Source organism: Pangasianodon hypophthalmus, chromosome 3 (assembly GCF_027358585.1).
Source record: "Pangasianodon hypophthalmus isolate fPanHyp1 chromosome 3, fPanHyp1.pri, whole genome shotgun sequence".
Lineage (NCBI taxonomy): Eukaryota > Metazoa > Chordata > Actinopteri > Siluriformes > Pangasiidae > Pangasianodon > Pangasianodon hypophthalmus.
This window is the reverse complement of record NC_069712.1, coordinates 13,845,773-13,862,534: the sequence shown is the minus strand read 5'-3', so window position 1 is coordinate 13,862,534 and position 16,762 is coordinate 13,845,773. Positions and strand designations below refer to the sequence as shown.

The 16,762-nt window shown below is 38.3% G+C and overlaps 1 protein-coding gene across 1 annotated transcript; it reads left to right on the top strand.

Annotated features, from left to right (window-relative positions):
• Positions 1–851: 851 nt before the first annotated feature.
• On the top strand, positions 852–15,672 carry sgpl1 (sphingosine-1-phosphate lyase 1). Its single transcript, XM_026935679.3, has 14 exons — positions 852–1,108; positions 5,720–5,885; positions 6,430–6,497; positions 7,446–7,593; positions 8,416–8,495; positions 8,662–8,790; positions 9,709–9,797; positions 10,639–10,747; positions 10,840–10,938; positions 11,033–11,179; positions 11,439–11,677; positions 11,772–11,918; positions 12,019–12,139; positions 13,696–15,672. Exons 1-14 carry the CDS (start codon positions 1,097–1,099, stop codon positions 13,858–13,860), a joined length of 1,719 nt encoding a protein of 572 aa, XP_026791480.2. The 5' UTR covers positions 852–1,096; the 3' UTR covers positions 13,861–15,672.
• The last annotated feature ends 1,090 nt before the right edge of the window (positions 15,673–16,762 follow it).

The window sequence follows — 16,762 nt, the reverse complement described above, 5'->3', positions numbered from 1 at the left end:
GGTCATTATCAGCCCAGAAGAATCTGGACATGGCTGTAGACCTAGCTTCCTTGTTCTCAGCTTATGACTAGTCTTTGGTCTACAAAAAGGGTTCAGTTGAAAGACATTAGTCTTGGAGTTGTAATCCAGCTAATGTAGCAGGCTTAGTAGTGAACAGTGTATGGTACAGCCAAGGAAAACCACGCAACTACGCCTGCAGTGCTTCGCCACAGGCCTGCTGTTCGTTAGACGGCACAGTATGTGGAATTCTCTGAACATTTGAGGCTGACATAGAACCCGATCTGATGGGGAGAACGAAGGGTGACTGGAAAGAAACCTGACTCCAACAGTGAGTTAGCAGAATCCAGCTTAGCAGGCTTGGTAATGAAACCAGTCAACAGCTCTAGCAGCACATAGTATAGGGCAAATAAACCAAGAGCTAAGACAACAAATATTTTGCCAATTATAGATCTTTTATTTAGTTTATTAATACATTTAAAATCAGAACAAAGACATTTTAATCCAGTGAAAGGGTGAGTTCAGTCCAATTTTATTGCTGAGAGGAATAACAGGCTATACTTGTCTCAGGTGAATGACACAGATGAATGGAACCAGACCCTATTCTACAGACTTGTACCACCATTTATGAAGGCGTTGTATAGAAGTTTCAGCTCGAGTTTGTTCAAAACTCCACACAGAAGAGACTGCACATCTTGCAGCCACAGTTTCTGGAGGTTATATAGAGTCTGTACTCTGAGCACACAAACGGAGCCCCTGAAAGCAGCCAATCAGTGAAAAGAGCTCGTGCAGTCTTCCGGGATAACGTCACTCGCGACCAGAGTGATTCTGTAGCCTTGCAGATGGTCGAGACACTACACTGATCTTTAGCTCATGTTCTAGCGTGAGCTTGCGCTCCTGAGGAAATCCTGTGGATTATAGATCTGTGCAAAGCGGATCCGCGAACCGGTGTGCACTTCCGGAGGTCGAGCCCGTGATTGTTGTGTAGCTCAATCGCCCGTCGCTCTTTCTACAACGCAAACAAAAGACCTCACCAGTTGACTTTTCGCTAATACTGCATAGGCGTCTCTTCTCTCTCGAGCTGCCCTTGAGGAGCAACATGGACTACACTGTAAGTGCCATTTCAGCTCATTAGCTTCAAAACACCACATCTAAACAAACCTGAGTATGGATAATAACTTCTCTAATAACTAAATCATTTATTGTGGTTTGACTTGTCGACTTATATAGTCAAAGAAATGAGATATGCCTGGTGTTAAGTTCTTACAGAGCAGTGAAAAGAATCCTAATTTATTGCATGATCTAATAAGCTTGCAGCTGATAAGTCAGTGCCTGACACACTGCAGCTCATCAAGTGAAGCATAAGATCTGGCTTTTCACTTTGAGTAACAATCAAAATAAGTTTTTGTTATTGTTGGAGCTTCATCATGAGCCATCTCTTCCTAGCTGTCAACCAGACAATACACTTCTCACTGTACACTCTTAGGAAAAAAAAGGGTAGTAAACTGTACATTTCCTTGTTGATGGAGTGCTACAACTTTTGTACCTTTATTGTGTGTCATTTAACTTTAAAGGTGCATATAGTCAATCTTTAGTCTAAAAATTAATTATGGTCCTTTCATTTACTTTAAATTATGGTACACTATATCCACGTACATACATACATGTTTCATTAGAGTAGATTAGATTCAGCTTTGTCATTGTGCAGAGTACAAGTACAGAGCCAATGAAATGCAGGGTTTTTTTTTTTTTTTTTTTTTTTTTGTATATCTTTTTCGTATTGCTAGCAAGCTGGGGTCAGAGAACAGGGTCAGCCATGATTCGGCACCCCGGAGCAGATATGGTTAAGGGCCTTGCCCAAGTGCCCAACAGAGGCAGCTTGACAGTGCTGGGGCTTGAACCCCCGACCTTCTGATCAGTAATCCAGAGCCTTAACCGTTCGGACACCACTGCTCATATGCACTAGGTTTAAAGGTAACCTTGAGGGTACTACCCCAATGACAAGTAAAGGTAAAGTTTAGTATTATTTATTCTGAACATGTATTGTAGAGGTCCTCTATACAAACAAGTTGTTATAGCAGGAGCTATCCTAGTTCAGAAAGCCTGCATGTTAGTTGTGCAAAGGCTGCTAGGACCATTATATCAACATCACACTGTTTATTTGTGTTTTGTCATATTTTTATTCAATTTTAGTCATTTCTGCAGGTGTGGTGAGGGAAATTTCCCACTGAAACTCTTCATTGTGTGCTTCTCCATCAGGAAACTCCCTGTGTATGCCACAAACATACAGGAAGTGCTATTATGACCAGTATACAATGTAGTCAGTGGGCACATCTACTTTTACTTCACTGTTGCACAGTTTCACAGGCTAGGTCAGGCCCTCGTGATCTGTTATGAAATGCAGTGGTTTTGACCATCATGGTTTACAACACTGACTCGTGTCTACCATAATATATAGAAATGAACCAGCACTCTATCATGTAACTCAAATAGGAATAGACACAAAGGGCTTCTGTGATATTCTTGTTTTGAGCAAAGAAAAATTATAAAGTGTTCTTGTGTACATTAAGCCTGAAATTTTAGCTCATTCAAACAGGAACAAACCATGGTGTTAAATTAACAGTTTGTTCATTGTCTTCCTAGAAATATGATCTCCTTTAAGACTCAACAAAGACTTTCTTGCAAAGCTCCCCAAGCAAGGGTGAAATTAAGCAATGGTGTTTGTGTCTGTCACACAACAGGAGAAAATTTGGATCTTGTAAATTTTCCCAACTTGTGTAGTTGTCCAAAATACAAAATACATATGTGTGTATAAACTGTGTTACCTTTTTATTAGTTATACCAATACACTGATTAAAAAAATAGCATAACAAATTAGACATGTATAGTGTTTTTTTCATGTGTTGATCTTCATTATCTGATCTTCAGTATCTGATCTTCAGTATCAGGCAACGTCATGGTTGCCTATCCTGTGCGCAAATTAGACATGTATAGTGTTTTTTTCATGTGTTGATCTTCATTATCTGATCTTCAGTATCTGATCTTCAGTATCAGGCAACGTCATGGTTGCCTATCCTGTGCGCAAAGCAGACATGTATAGTGTCTTGAAAAACACTGCTGTTCTCTTTACCTTTTGGTTTATTACCAGTGACACTACAGTGTCTGAGCTGATATGTTTTGTGAACCAAAGGTTATGTGACAAATCTGCTTTTTTGGTATAGATAATTGTGTCTTACAAATATGGACATGTTTAATTGGATATTTTAAAAGCCTGTTTGAGGAAATGTTTTAGGAAATTGTGCCACAGCCAACCCAAAAACTAGCTCTGTGACTAGCTCTGTGACAGTATGTTAAATTTCACTACAGAAGGTCTCTGCCGGGTTTCATCTCCTCTGATGTTCAGTTCTGGCTTGAAGACTAAGAATGTTGATTTTGTGGGGAATGAATATTAAACCTACACATATAAACAGTTATCCAGGGACTTGTGGTTACCGCATGTTCATACGTTGCCTCTGTGTTATGTTAGGAGATTTCTTGAAGTCCCAATGGCAATTCATCTCAGCCAAGAGTTTCTGTTGTTTTCTGTGACCTGTTTAACTGCTTTCTAGTCAAACTTGTCATAGCTTGGAGTTTAAACTTCTGTTCACTGGGCGTGGTCTTGGGCAGGGACTACAACAACTTCAGGATTATTTATCCCTTATACAATCCCAATAGTAAAAATAATGTGTGATCTGAGAATGAATTCCATTTTTGTTGAGGAGTGTGTGAAAGTGCAGTGAAAGTGTTATGCTTCTGGATGGAGCAACCTCATCAGTACACATTTTTGTTTCCACTAGGAACACTAGCAACATAACAAGTTTTGAGTTAAGATACCTGGTGATTTTAGCTTGTTGGTTCACAACACCAAGTATCTAGAACAGTACAGTACAGTAAGTAGACTGCTGAACAAGTCATTCCTGTAATAATTTTTAAGTGGTATTGTAATTACACATAAGTTATTACTAATCTTTGAATTTGATCAAATATCTTAGCAAGGGCAAGTCAACCATGGTTATTCAAGATAGCACTACTTGCTGACACTTTGAATCAGCGATTATAAAAGTGGGGTTATCTAAGATGTTATCCAGTGAACCTTCAGCCTAACCTACCAGCATTATCTAGCAGAAGGTGTGTAAAAAATATATATATATAAAAGTGTTTATCACAAAGTGCAGCCTTTATGAAGGCCTTCAGGTCTACATTTGTCATGTAAAGTAAATATAAATATATATTTTTAATGATATAGTCAGTAAATTCTTATTCTTAAAAAAACAAAAGCACAAAGTTAGCTGTGAAAAATAGCTGCTGGATTTTCATAACTGCTCTTGCATAATTGTTTGCAGGGAGTTTTGCAAGCATATGCTGTATGATTCTGTTTCAGTTGGATATTGCACTGCCTGTGCAGTCGGTCATAGGTCCTTGATAACTGATAAGAAACAGTAAAAGTGTCTAATAGGACAATGTCAGGATTCCACTGGACTGTCTACTATTGTTAGAACTTGAGCAAGAGGACCTGAACATTATCTTGTTACTGTTTTACATATGTAGTCTTTACAATGATAAATACACTACATGGCCAAAAGTTTGTGGACACCTGACCATCACACCCATATGTGGTTCATCCCCAAACTGTTGCCACAAAGTTGGAAGCACACAATTGTTTAGGATGTCTTTGTATGCTGTAGCATTACAATTCCCTTCACTGGAACTAAGAGGCCCAAACCTGTTCCAGCATGACAATGCCCCTGTGCACAAAGCGAGCCCCATGAAAACATGGTGTGTTAAGTTTGGAGTGGAAGATCTCAAGTAGTCTGCACAGAGGCCTGACCTCAACCCCACTGAACACCTTTGGGATAAACTGAAATGCAGACTGCACCCCAGGCCTCCTCACCCAACATCAGTGTCTGACCTTACTAAGGCTCTTGTGGCTGAATGAGAACAAATCCCCACAGCCATGCTCCAAAATCTAGTGGAAAGCCTTTTCAGAAAAGTGGAGATTATTATAACAGCAAGGAGCAACTAATTCTGGAATGGGATGTTCAACAAGCACATATGGGTGTGATGGTCAGGTGTCCACAAACTGTTGGCCATATAGTGTTTGTAAATGATACATAATCCACTAAGGTAAGTGATGTTAAAAAAGTATAATCATAGCAAGAGAACTTGTTTCTTGACCTCTCAGGTGCTGCCCACTACCCTGGTTTTAAATTTTGCACTCCTTGTTTAAAATTGGTTGTATGTAAACAAGGAATGAAAGCAGACAAAATGTTTTAAAGCGTTCACTCATTCATCTTCAGTAACAGGTTTATCCTGGTCAGGGTCATGGTGGATCCAGATCCGGAGCTTATCCCGGGAACATTGGGTGATTATACTCTGGATGGGACACCAGTCCATCACAAGGCACCATGCACACACGCACATTCACACCTAGTGGCAATTTGGCGTAACCAACCCACCAGCCTACATGTTTCAGACAGTGGGAGGAGACTGGCGAAGCCAGAGGAAACCCATATGGACACAGGGAGAACAGTCAAAATTCTGCACAGAGAGTAACTCGGGAACTCAGGATCAAACCTGGGATTCTGGAGCTGTGAGGGGACACCGCTACCCGTTGTACCACTGTGCTGCTCCTGATTCACTGCTCCTGAATCTTAACTGACTGTATTGCTCATTCTGTTCTCAGAGTGCTTTGGAGGTGTATAAGGAGATGCTTCTGCTGTACTGTGAGGAGTTTAAGCACTACGTTAACTCAATGTGTGCTGGTTTGGAGCCATGGCAGATTATTGCATCAACATTGGTGTCTACCCTTGCTGCAATATGGCTCAAAGGCTTCCTGTTTCAGAAGGAGAGTAAGTAAATCTGTGAGGTCAACTCAGTCACTTGCTAGTGAAATTGTCCATGAAGGCTTCTAAGATAATTATATAAGACTAATCTGATAAATTAGTGTAGCATTTTTCATCACTCAGTAGTCTAGACTTTCAACAGGTGGTGAAAGCCAGCACTTATCTGGATTATATTTACATAATTATGAGTAATTTCTCTGGTCTCTATAATCACCATAATACGCTTCATTTTCAGCCTTTTCACTATGTTGTAATTGACAGATAAGCTTGCCATGTAACATATTTATTAAAGTTATTTAATGAAATAATTTTAATAAGGGGACTTTTTAAAATAAAAAAAGCTAATGTGGTTGTTGCACTAAGGGGCTGTTGAAATGGTTATTGTATTTATTGTAATATCTATAATAGTATATCTGCATACAGATATTCAGGCCTGGTACTGTAGTATTAAAAATTAGGACTCTACACTTTTTATGTTGTTTTTTGTGGTGTTCAAGCATATCTGTCCCTAAAATATGTCACGTTCTGCTGTTTGTCTGTTGGTCTGCAGGTCTGCTGTCTAGAACCAAGAAGCAGTGCTTTCGACTCATCAGAAAAATCCCATTTGTCGGCGCATCTGTAAGTGCTTTGTGGTTCTCTTTTTTGCCTGCTTCCCTAAAAGAAGTTTCAACGTTTTCCTTGTTGTTGCTCTAACTCATTCTGACTCATCCCCATCAGTATGTAGCACAAGTGAAACTCTTTGACACAGTTTATATCATGACACTGTGATATCAGGATGTAATCTGGGTCATCAGCTGCTTCGAAATGTTCTGTATCTATTTGAAAATTTGGTTGTTTTTTCCTCTCCTTAGCTTAGTAGAAAACAGAGAATGTAACTTCATAATCACATACAAGTTTAACTGTACTATCTTTAAAGAATTTGTAAATTTGTTGAAGTTCAGGGATATCAGTTCCTCATAGTTACATATACTCTTAATTGTTGAACATCCTGTTCCATAGTTAGTGCCCCCTTTGCTACTATAACAGCCTCCACTCTTTTAAGAAGGCTTTCCACTAGATTTTGGAGCGTGGTTGCTGGAATTTCTGCCCATTCAGCAAGAGCATTAGTGAGGTTGGCCACTGATGTTAGGCGAGAAGGACTGGTGCACAGTTGCTGTTCCAATTCATCCCAGAGGTGTTCAGTAGGGTTGAGGTCAGGGCTCTGTGCAGGCCACTTGAGTTCTTCCACACTAACTTTGGCAAACCATGTCTTTATGGACCACACTTTGTGCACAGAAGCACTGTCATGCTGGAACAGGTCTGGGCCCCTTAATTTCAGTGAAGGGAAATTGTAATGCTACAACATACAGAGACATTCTAGACAATTGTGTGCTTCCAACTTTGTGGCAATAGTTTGGGGAAGAACCACATATGGGTGTGATGTTCAGGTGTTCACATACTTTTGACCATATGGTGTATATTAATTCCACAAATTTAATATCCCTGTTCACCTCCAAGCCACTCTGAATGGATCAGCATGTGGGTGGATTATTTACTGGTGTTAATTTTTTTTCTGTCCCTTTGAAGATTCAGAACCAGCTGAACAAGGCACTTGATGACATGTCAATGAGCCTGTGCACGCTGAAGGAAGGAATGAGCTACACAAAGTGCCTGCCAGCACAGGGCCTCACACAGAAACAAGTCCTAGACAGCATCAGAGAGTACCAGACACTGAGTGAGTCACTTCAAGGGTGTTCTGTGTTGGGCTGTATGCAAACTATTGATAGAACACTGTACTTAAATGCATAATATCTTAAGCCAGGTTTACACTGTACAGTTGCCAGCCACAGACAACAATCGAACATCATAAAAGAATTCATTGGTCATAGGTCTAGAGCTTAGAACTCTTGGAACACATAATATGACATGTTCACTGCTGGCCAATTTAGTGCCATTACCGCCAAAGACAGCCCATGACAAAGTTTTGGCAGTGCCAGAAATTAATTTTTATTAAATTCTTTAACTGTGACAATCCTCATCTAAGAGCCACTAACAGGAGGACGGTAGGATGACGCAAAAACAAATGGGACTGCGACAAATACAGTAGTAGCAGTGGCGAAATGTAAAAACAAACATGCTCACTTTGAAGAATGTTTCAGTTTGTGCAAGCCCATTTTTGATTGATGACATAAGCAGAACCTTCACATGCAGGTCTATCATTAGAGGATCTTCATCATATAATATGACATTTTATAAGATTTTATCTGGATCATCTCATACATGACAAGTAAAAATATTAAAAGACTGCGTTAATCACACAGTGTACAACCAGCTTTAAGTATACATCTGTATTTTTTGTTGTGCGTGTGTGTGTGTATATGTTTGCATGTGTGTGTGTGTATATGTGTGTGTGTGTGTGTGCTTTATGTTGCTGAGAATTCATTTTCATTTTAAACACAATTTCTTATTGTATCCCCTTTACAGAAACTTTCCCAGTGACTCAGAGGATTACTCAGTGGATCCTCACAAATGACTATGAGCATGTTTTTTGTTTCAGATGAAGTGAAGTGGTCCAAAGGCAAGGTTTCAGGGACAGTCTACTGGGGAGATGAAAAGCTCACAGATCTTCTGGTGAAGGTGCTGGGTTGCTTAACTAACTTTGATTCCTTTGTGGTTACAAACTGCTAAATCACTGATTCCAGGCAGGATTTGATCAAATTCCATCTCGTTCAAGCTTTAACACGGGGTTTATGGGTAATATTGGAATATGTTGTTGATGGGCCTCTTTATTCTCTATCACCAGGTGTATGGTGAGTTTGCTTGGAGTAATCCCCTCCACCCAGACATCTTCCCTGGAGTGCGAAAGATGGAGGCAGAGGTGGTGCGGATGACATGTTCTCTCTTCAGTGGTGGGCCTGAGTCATGTGGCACAGTAAGCTCATTTTCATGACTCATTAATGACAAACTTGACAAACCATTTTTTGATTTGTAGCCAAACTCTCAACTCCAGACTCATACAGTTATGTGCAAAAGTTTGTACTCCTCCTTGGTTTCTGGATGGAAAAATGACACTCAACACCAACCTCTTACAGTTCATCTAAAAAAACAAAACCATGTTTGCTTATTTTTTTCTATTGTAAACCCATTACAATATGATTTAAATAACATATATGCAATTCACATTATTGCTCAAAGGTTTGTATCCTCATTGACATGCTCTAGACAATTTATTTGAATGTGTCAAAAAGAGTCAAAATGTCTTCCTTAATGCATTGAAGATTCAAACAGGCTCAAACTCTAAAGCAGTTAGTAGTCAAGTTATGAGTCAATAGGATCAGGAAAACAGCTTTCACAAGACCTAAATAGACAGAAAATATTGACCTTTCACAGAACTGCAGAGGGATATAAACAGATACCAAGATTACTGTGAAAGCCCTAATTTGGCAATGGAAGGAGCTAGACACAGAAACACCACCGGAAAGTAGAAGAAAAATAACTTAAAAAAAAAAAAAAAAAAAACTCTGCCCATTCATAAAAAGCAGGAGAGCTGAAAATGGGAGCTATATGAAAATGTTAATCTTGAGGCAGAAATATTCTGTCAAATACTTTTTCCAGGGAAAACAACACCTTTACAAAAAGTAGCTTGTATATTAAATTCCAAGACTTCATTTGTACTGTCACTTTCAAAATCACACATGCAGATATGGATGGTTCCAAAGTTTCTTTTAGCGAATTCTCAGCTAAAATATAGCCATTTTAATAAATATGAAAAACCCATATGTATGTCATTTCACAGCACACATGTGAACATGTAATAAACCTGCCTTGCATGGCTTGTATGTTTATCTAGGTCACCTCTGGTGGAACTGAGAGCATTTTGATGGCCTGTAAGGCATACAGAGACCTGGCTTATGAGAGAGGAATCAAATATCCAGAGATGTATGTGGGTTTTTTTAGTTGCCAACAATCTGGTATTTTCCCAAAGTTGTGTTTTTGTTTGATCCTGCATAGCACATTTTTAATAAATTCATACTGTTTGTTCTATAAATGTGTGGCAGCTTGGGGAAACCCTTCACATGGTGATATTTTGACATTTTTATACTATATGAAATTCTGAAAACTTTTTTTAACGTAGTCTTGAAGTAAATTTTATGGATGAACCATAGCCTCATTTTTGACTCTCCACTCTGCTGATAACTGTTCTGTTGTACATCTGTGCTGAAATTCGCTGACTACTTCAATGTGGTTTTTTTCTGTTGGCTAAAGTTCCCATTTTAGCATTCAAGAATAACAACTTTCTTTGCTGCCATCTCTGCAGCTCTGCAGTGTAAGCCAGGCAATAACACTTAGCTAGCAAGTTAGCAATTAAAAGAATTTAGTAATTGCAAAAAATAAATAAATGAATAAAATCAGTTTAGGCATACAGACCCGCATTAGTTAGACTGCCTTCTTACCTAATGTGATCTCTGCAGACCAAAATCATCAGCAAGGTAAAGCAATTAAATCATTGCTACATTGTGTTGTGGTGAAATTTATTTACGGTTTCTTAAAGTATAGGTGTCAGTGCATCTTGTAGGCATAAAAACCCAATTTTCTTCGTTTTTGGACGTTTTCCAGAGCTCACCTATAGCTACATCTGACAGATTTTCCCAGGCTGCCACACAAATAGTGCCTTGTCAGATGTGGTGATTTCTAAGTATACAAATCCTACAGAACTGTTGGAAAGTAAAAAGGTTTTATCCTAACTACGTCTATGTTGTGCTAAATGTCCTTGTTAAAGAATTGCACCAGTAAGCGCCCATGCAGCATTTGACAAGGCAGCACACTACTTTGGAATGAAACTGATTCATATACCTTTGGATAAGAAGACCATGAAAGTCGATGTGAAGGTACAGTTTGAAGTATACATACAATAAACATATAGACTCCAAGGGTCTATGATCAATAATCATTTGATTATTTTTGCTGTATTTCAATCCAGGCCATGAAGAGAGCCATCTCTAAGAACACAGCCATGCTGGTGTGCTCTGCTCCTCAGTTCCCTCATGGGATCATAGACCCCATTGTGGAAGTAGGGAAGGTAAAAATATGTCTTATTTTCAGATATTGCTTCATATTTGCAATGAGACACGCTCATATGTTTGTGAATTATTTATTAGTACCATTTTTTTTAGTTGGCAGAAAAGTACAACATTCCCTTCCATGTGGATGCCTGCCTGGGTGGGTTCCTTATAGTGTTCATGGAAAAGGCCGGGTTCAAGCTGGAGCCATTTGACTTCCGAGTTAAAAGCGTTACAAGCATTTCAGCAGACACACATAAGGTCAGAAGTTGAAAATGAGAGAAAATTTGTATTATGTTGATTTCGAGGATTAGAGGATGCTAACCAGTTATTCATTATTCTTGTTTGAAACGTTATAGAATGTAAGCCTAATAATAATTTACATAACTCAAAAGCCAAAATGAGAAATGTATAACAATGTCCTAGTTAACATGTAACATGATTTTTAGCATACTTTTTGGCTTTTGATAGAATTTGCCTAACATGTTACTAAAGTTTAGGTTTGATTTATTCTTTATAGTATGGCTATGCACCCAAAGGCTCCTCAGTGGTGGTCTACAGAGACAAGAAATATCGCCACTACCAGTACTTTGTAGCCCCTGATTGGCAGGGAGGAATTTACGCATCTCCCTCAATAGCTGGTTCTCGGCCTGGTGGTATCATCGCTGCCTGTTGGGCCACCATGATGCATATGGGAGAGAGTGGCTACGTGGAGGCCACCAAGAAGGTTGTTCAAACAGCCCGCATCATTGCAGCGGGGTAAGACAGACAGGATAAAGCCACGTTATTGTCTCATGTGTCATCCTTGCATCATTGCATTATGAACTGATTTCGCACTGGTTTTCTTTCTTAGCATCCGTAAAGTGGAGGGACTGTTTGTGTTTGGAAACCCAGAAGTCTCCGTGGTGGCCTTAGGCTCCAACGTATTCGATATCTTCCGTTTATCCAATGCACTCACATCAAAGGGCTGGAATCTCAACACTCTTCAGTTCCCGTCTAGGTAAAACCACTGAGATAACCTCTTGGAATAATGTTGTTGTCTGTGAGGTTAACAAACTTGTTTGTTTGTGTATATCTTACCTCTGTTTGTCTGTTCACAGCATCCATATTTGTGTAACTATGCTGCACACACAGCCTGGTGTTGCAGAGCAATTCATCAAAGATGTGAGGGAGGAAGTAGCAAAAATCATGAAAAATCCAAAGGAGAAGACCACTGGAATGGTGAGTTTAAACATCATATGTTTATAAGGTTTTTACCAAATAGTATTGTCATTCATCCTAGACACTAAAACAGGTAGTGATTGTGGTAGGATGCAAAGTTTAACTGGTTCTGGAATACAATTTCTAAAGTCCATAAGTAGAACCTAATGCAGAACCACATATCTTAATGAACACACAGTAACATGTGATGTTCCTCATAAAAACTCCCATCTTTATTCAAGACTCATAAAAAGCTAATTCTGAGAAAATTGTTGACCTTTTGAAAAGAACCCAATAAAGTGCCTCTGGTTAAAGAATGAAAGAAATGCCAGATGGTGTTGAATAATTACAGGGCATTGGTGCAGCATTTTCTTTTCACCCATCTGACTAGCTTAATCAGGCTCCAGTGTCTTATTTTGGATCCCACAGAGCTCTTGAATTTTTGTTTCTGACTGATCATGTGTTGATTAATTTTATTAACAGCACAGATCTAACAATAGTTCAGCTACAAGGCAAATCATAGGTTTATATTCATGTGCTTATTCAAAATACTTTATTCTTCTATGTTTAAAAAACTTGTGTAATTGTTTATATAGTGAAGTTTTGACACATTTATTTAGACATTTATTTGGAATGAGTCTCCAGTGTCAGTGCTTTGTAACCGTCAGAGATATGGCAGTTCCTTTAAATTTTCAGATTTAAAAAGGTTTCAGGATGGAGGGCTTTGCACTGTGCATTTTGTCATCAAGACAAGACACATTTTTTGTTTTATTAATTTCAAGAAAGGGGAAAAAAGAGAGGCTGGTGAGGAACGTCTGTTCATAGCTGTTCCAACATACAATATATGGCCAAAAGTTTGTGGACACCTGACCATTACACCCATATGTGCTTACTGAACTGATTTAGTTCCCCTTTGCAGTAATAATAACCGCCACTGTTCTGGGAAGGCTTACCACTAGATTTTGGAACGTGGCTATGGCCACAAGGGCATTAGTAAGGTGCAGTCATCATTCCAGTTTATCCCAAAGGTGTTCAGTGGGGCTATAGTCAGGGCTCTGTGCAGACCACTTGAGTTCTTCCACTCGAGACAGGCAAACCATGTCTTCGTGGAGCTCACTTTGTGCACAGTGACACTGTCATGCTGGAACAGGTTTGCGCCCCGTCATTCCACTGGAGGGAAATCTTAATGCTACAGCATCCAAAGACATTCTGTACAATTGTGTGCTTCCAACTTTGTGGCAATAGTTTGGGGAGGACCCACATATGGGTGTGATGGTCAGGTGTCTACAAATGTTTGGCCATATAGTGTAAGTGATAACAGGAACTAACTTCACCAATGTTCCACAACATTAAATGTAACTATGAAAGAATAAAAAGTGTGGCATGTTGTTCTATTATAAATAAAATATTTTTTACTGTCAGAAAATTGTTGTGGTGTAAGAGGAATAAAACATTTTGTGCCACATGGATTATTTACCTTTAACAGCACACCTCATTGTGTATTATTCCTTACTTAATTCTATAAATAGGGCACGTTTTCTATTTTTCACTGATCACAAATTGAAATCTGTGCTTAGGGAGCAATCTATGGCATGGCCCAGTCCATCCCTGATCGGTCAATGGTGACTGAGGTATCACGCGGCTTCCTGGACTGCCTCTACAGCACCGATGTTAAAAAGGTCCAAAAAAACCACTACGCCAGCAAGAAGAACCACATGAATGGGAATTCTAAAACTCACTGAGTCTGGCGTGACTGCTGGGGTCTGTGCCTGCAGCTGCCCATGGGCTGCTCATCACATTTACATACAGACTTTTTTTTGTCCGTCATTTCAATCACTCATTTACTTATTTCTAGTTAACGCACAAGCCATATAACCCCATTCACTTTGGGCATTTCCTTCAAGGTGATGATTCACTGTAGATAAATCTGTCCATTAAGTCTGTGGTATCAATGTCAGTGCAGAAGGTTCAGGGACTGTTAGTTTTTTCAAAAAAAGCGTGTTTATATCATCAATTTCTGTTATATGGGTCTATTGACACTTCTCCTCATGTATTTCACATTCCTCTGGCCATACTGTTGGAGGTTAATACTCCAGCTGAGCTCTCAGGTTATCACTGATTGAATCACTCATTGAGATTTAAGTACAATTACCCAATTCAGTAAAAACTCCCAAACCTTTTAATTGCAAACTAAACAGAACTGTAATATTTTCAGAGTACAGTTGTCACAGATAGTAGCCTCATGCAAGCAGAGTAGTAAGTTTTAAGTTAAGAAGCTTTTAATTTGGAGTCCGTTCTTTGTGCTGGTGCTGATCCCAATCAGATAACTGTGCAACTTTATTAATGTTACCGAGTAACATGAAAATGGACGGAGCAATATTTTAGTTTTTCTTTTAATAAATATTTCCAACAAATATTTTCCAATTTATTTCCAATAAATATTTATCATGTAATGAAACTTGAAGTACTACTCAGGTGTACCTGAATAACAAAAAATCTTTTTGGTTTTTGATAATATTAGAATTTATAATAATTTCTAATTTAATAGGTTGTTTAAAAAATTGTACATTACAACTGAAAACAAATTAGATGATTTAAAAAAATCATGTCTTAATTCTAAAATCTCCTGAATATGATTTACTGGTAGTTCTGAGATGGATCCTCCCCCACATTATGTCTACCTCAGAATTTGTTCCAACTGTTATACATTTAATCCTTAATGAACTTTTCTTCTTTATAATCACAATTATTGGAATAAATATTCACATCCCACATATTACTTTATTCAATCTACTGGCCACTTAATACAATGAGAAATTGTTTGAACTCCTTGGGAAATGGTTGGGATGGGGATATATTTTTTAAGATATGTGTAATAAACAATTATATTGTTAAAGTTTGTGAACTGTAAAAAGGGAAAGGAGCTTTTGGATCAGTAGTGAGATGACAATGACACGGTACCACTGAATCATGACTGCAGACCTCATTGGCTATTTAATTCTGTATGTATTCATAATGTTTGTGACCACTATGTGTGTTTTTACATTATGCATCACTAATATAGGGTCTCATATTTCAATAAATGTAATAATTATTTTTAAGTGTACTTATTGTTTTTTGTTTTTAAATGTTGTCACAGGGCTATAACTGTTCTTAACATCATCATAACATTTAAGTTTGTACCGTTGATGTGTAAAGTTCCACTACTTCTACCTGGAACAGCAAGAATATTTTTAAATCTTATTTTCATATCCAGTATTTTATAATCAAATCAGTTGTCCCGTTGCCTCCACAGAAACAATGAGCCTGGCAATATTACTACCTAAAAGTGAGGCACCTTCATTGTTGAAAGCTGGAGTATCCATTGACCTTCAGGGTTATGATTTTCTGTAGCTAATGACCCACACTGTTCATGTGTATGTCTTTTGGCAGGCTCTAGTGCTAGGGCAGTGTTTAGATCAGCCTCAGGGAGAGGGCCTTTTCCACACCATACCATATCCACTTACCATACTACCCTGTTCCTGCAAAAAATAAAGTTGTATTTTGAAAATGCATCTGTTTGTTGTTCCATCATTTCCTTACTTTAATTTTATTTAAATGTTTTAACTTTTATTTAAATGTTAGATTTTCAGTACGTTGCATCTGTTTATATTACGCTGAAATAAGCATGGGTAAGACTCCGCATGGAAAATAATAATAATAATAATAATAATAATAATAATAATAATAAGCCTCTCTGTTGAGTGAATGTTGCAGATCCATGTGTCTCCACTAGGGCTGGGCAATATGCCAGTATGATATTGATTTGTGACATAATATATCACCATTATAATTCCAGGAGCTATTGCATGAAACCTTGCATGAAGTCTTTTTATAACAATTATAAACTCTGATTGGAAGTAGCAGATTAGATTAAAATTTTTGTACATTTTTGCCCTCATGTTCAGAGTTTTAATAAATATTTTTGTATACATCTAATAAACATATCATTGAACTTCAGGGTTTTTTTAATGTAACACTGTTCTTTTGGCGGTTTGTATTTCATGATGAAAATCGAGCATCATACATCTTCTGGTCTTCAGGTATAATGTTTTTGTCATATCGCCCACCCCTGGTCTCCTCTTAATCTAGAACTGGAACCATTAGCATCTTAAAGAATCTTGTGAGTTGCTGAGCCACATTTATAGATCAGATCCACATTAAGGTGCATGTGGGCAGGTGTTGAATTGGAAGAGCGCGCAGGGGAGCCGAGCTGTATGTGAATGACAAGTGGAGCTGAGCTGACAGATATAAATCACAGCATTGCATACTGTTACTGATGATATGATACAGTTTCACACTGATTTATAGAGAAATGTTTCAAAAAGGTTGTAAGATACTGTATATTGTACAAAAAATACATTATAAAATATACATATACATATGATTTTAAGCTGAATGTGTTCATTTTGCTAGTTTAAAAGCTTTATTGCATCATATATCTTTGCCAAAAAGATTGGAAGGCCTGACCACCTGACTATGGTTAGTTAAATTAAGCCCTTAGCACAGAAACAGAAATATTTCCACATTGAAGTAGAGCTCCTATTCCTTGATTTCTAATTTAATCCCTGCATGTGGGTGACGGCTGCACCCAGTAAACAGTTC

Coding starts and splice junctions, on each gene's coding strand:
- sgpl1 (XM_026935679.3), top strand. Junction 7,594..8,415: donor CAGAGAGTACCAGACACTGA/GTGAGTCACTTC, acceptor TTTTTGTTTCAG/ATGAAGTGAAGTGGTCCAAA. Junction 10,939..11,032: donor CCATTGTGGAAGTAGGGAAG/GTAAAAATATGT, acceptor CATTTTTTTTAG/TTGGCAGAAAAGTACAACAT.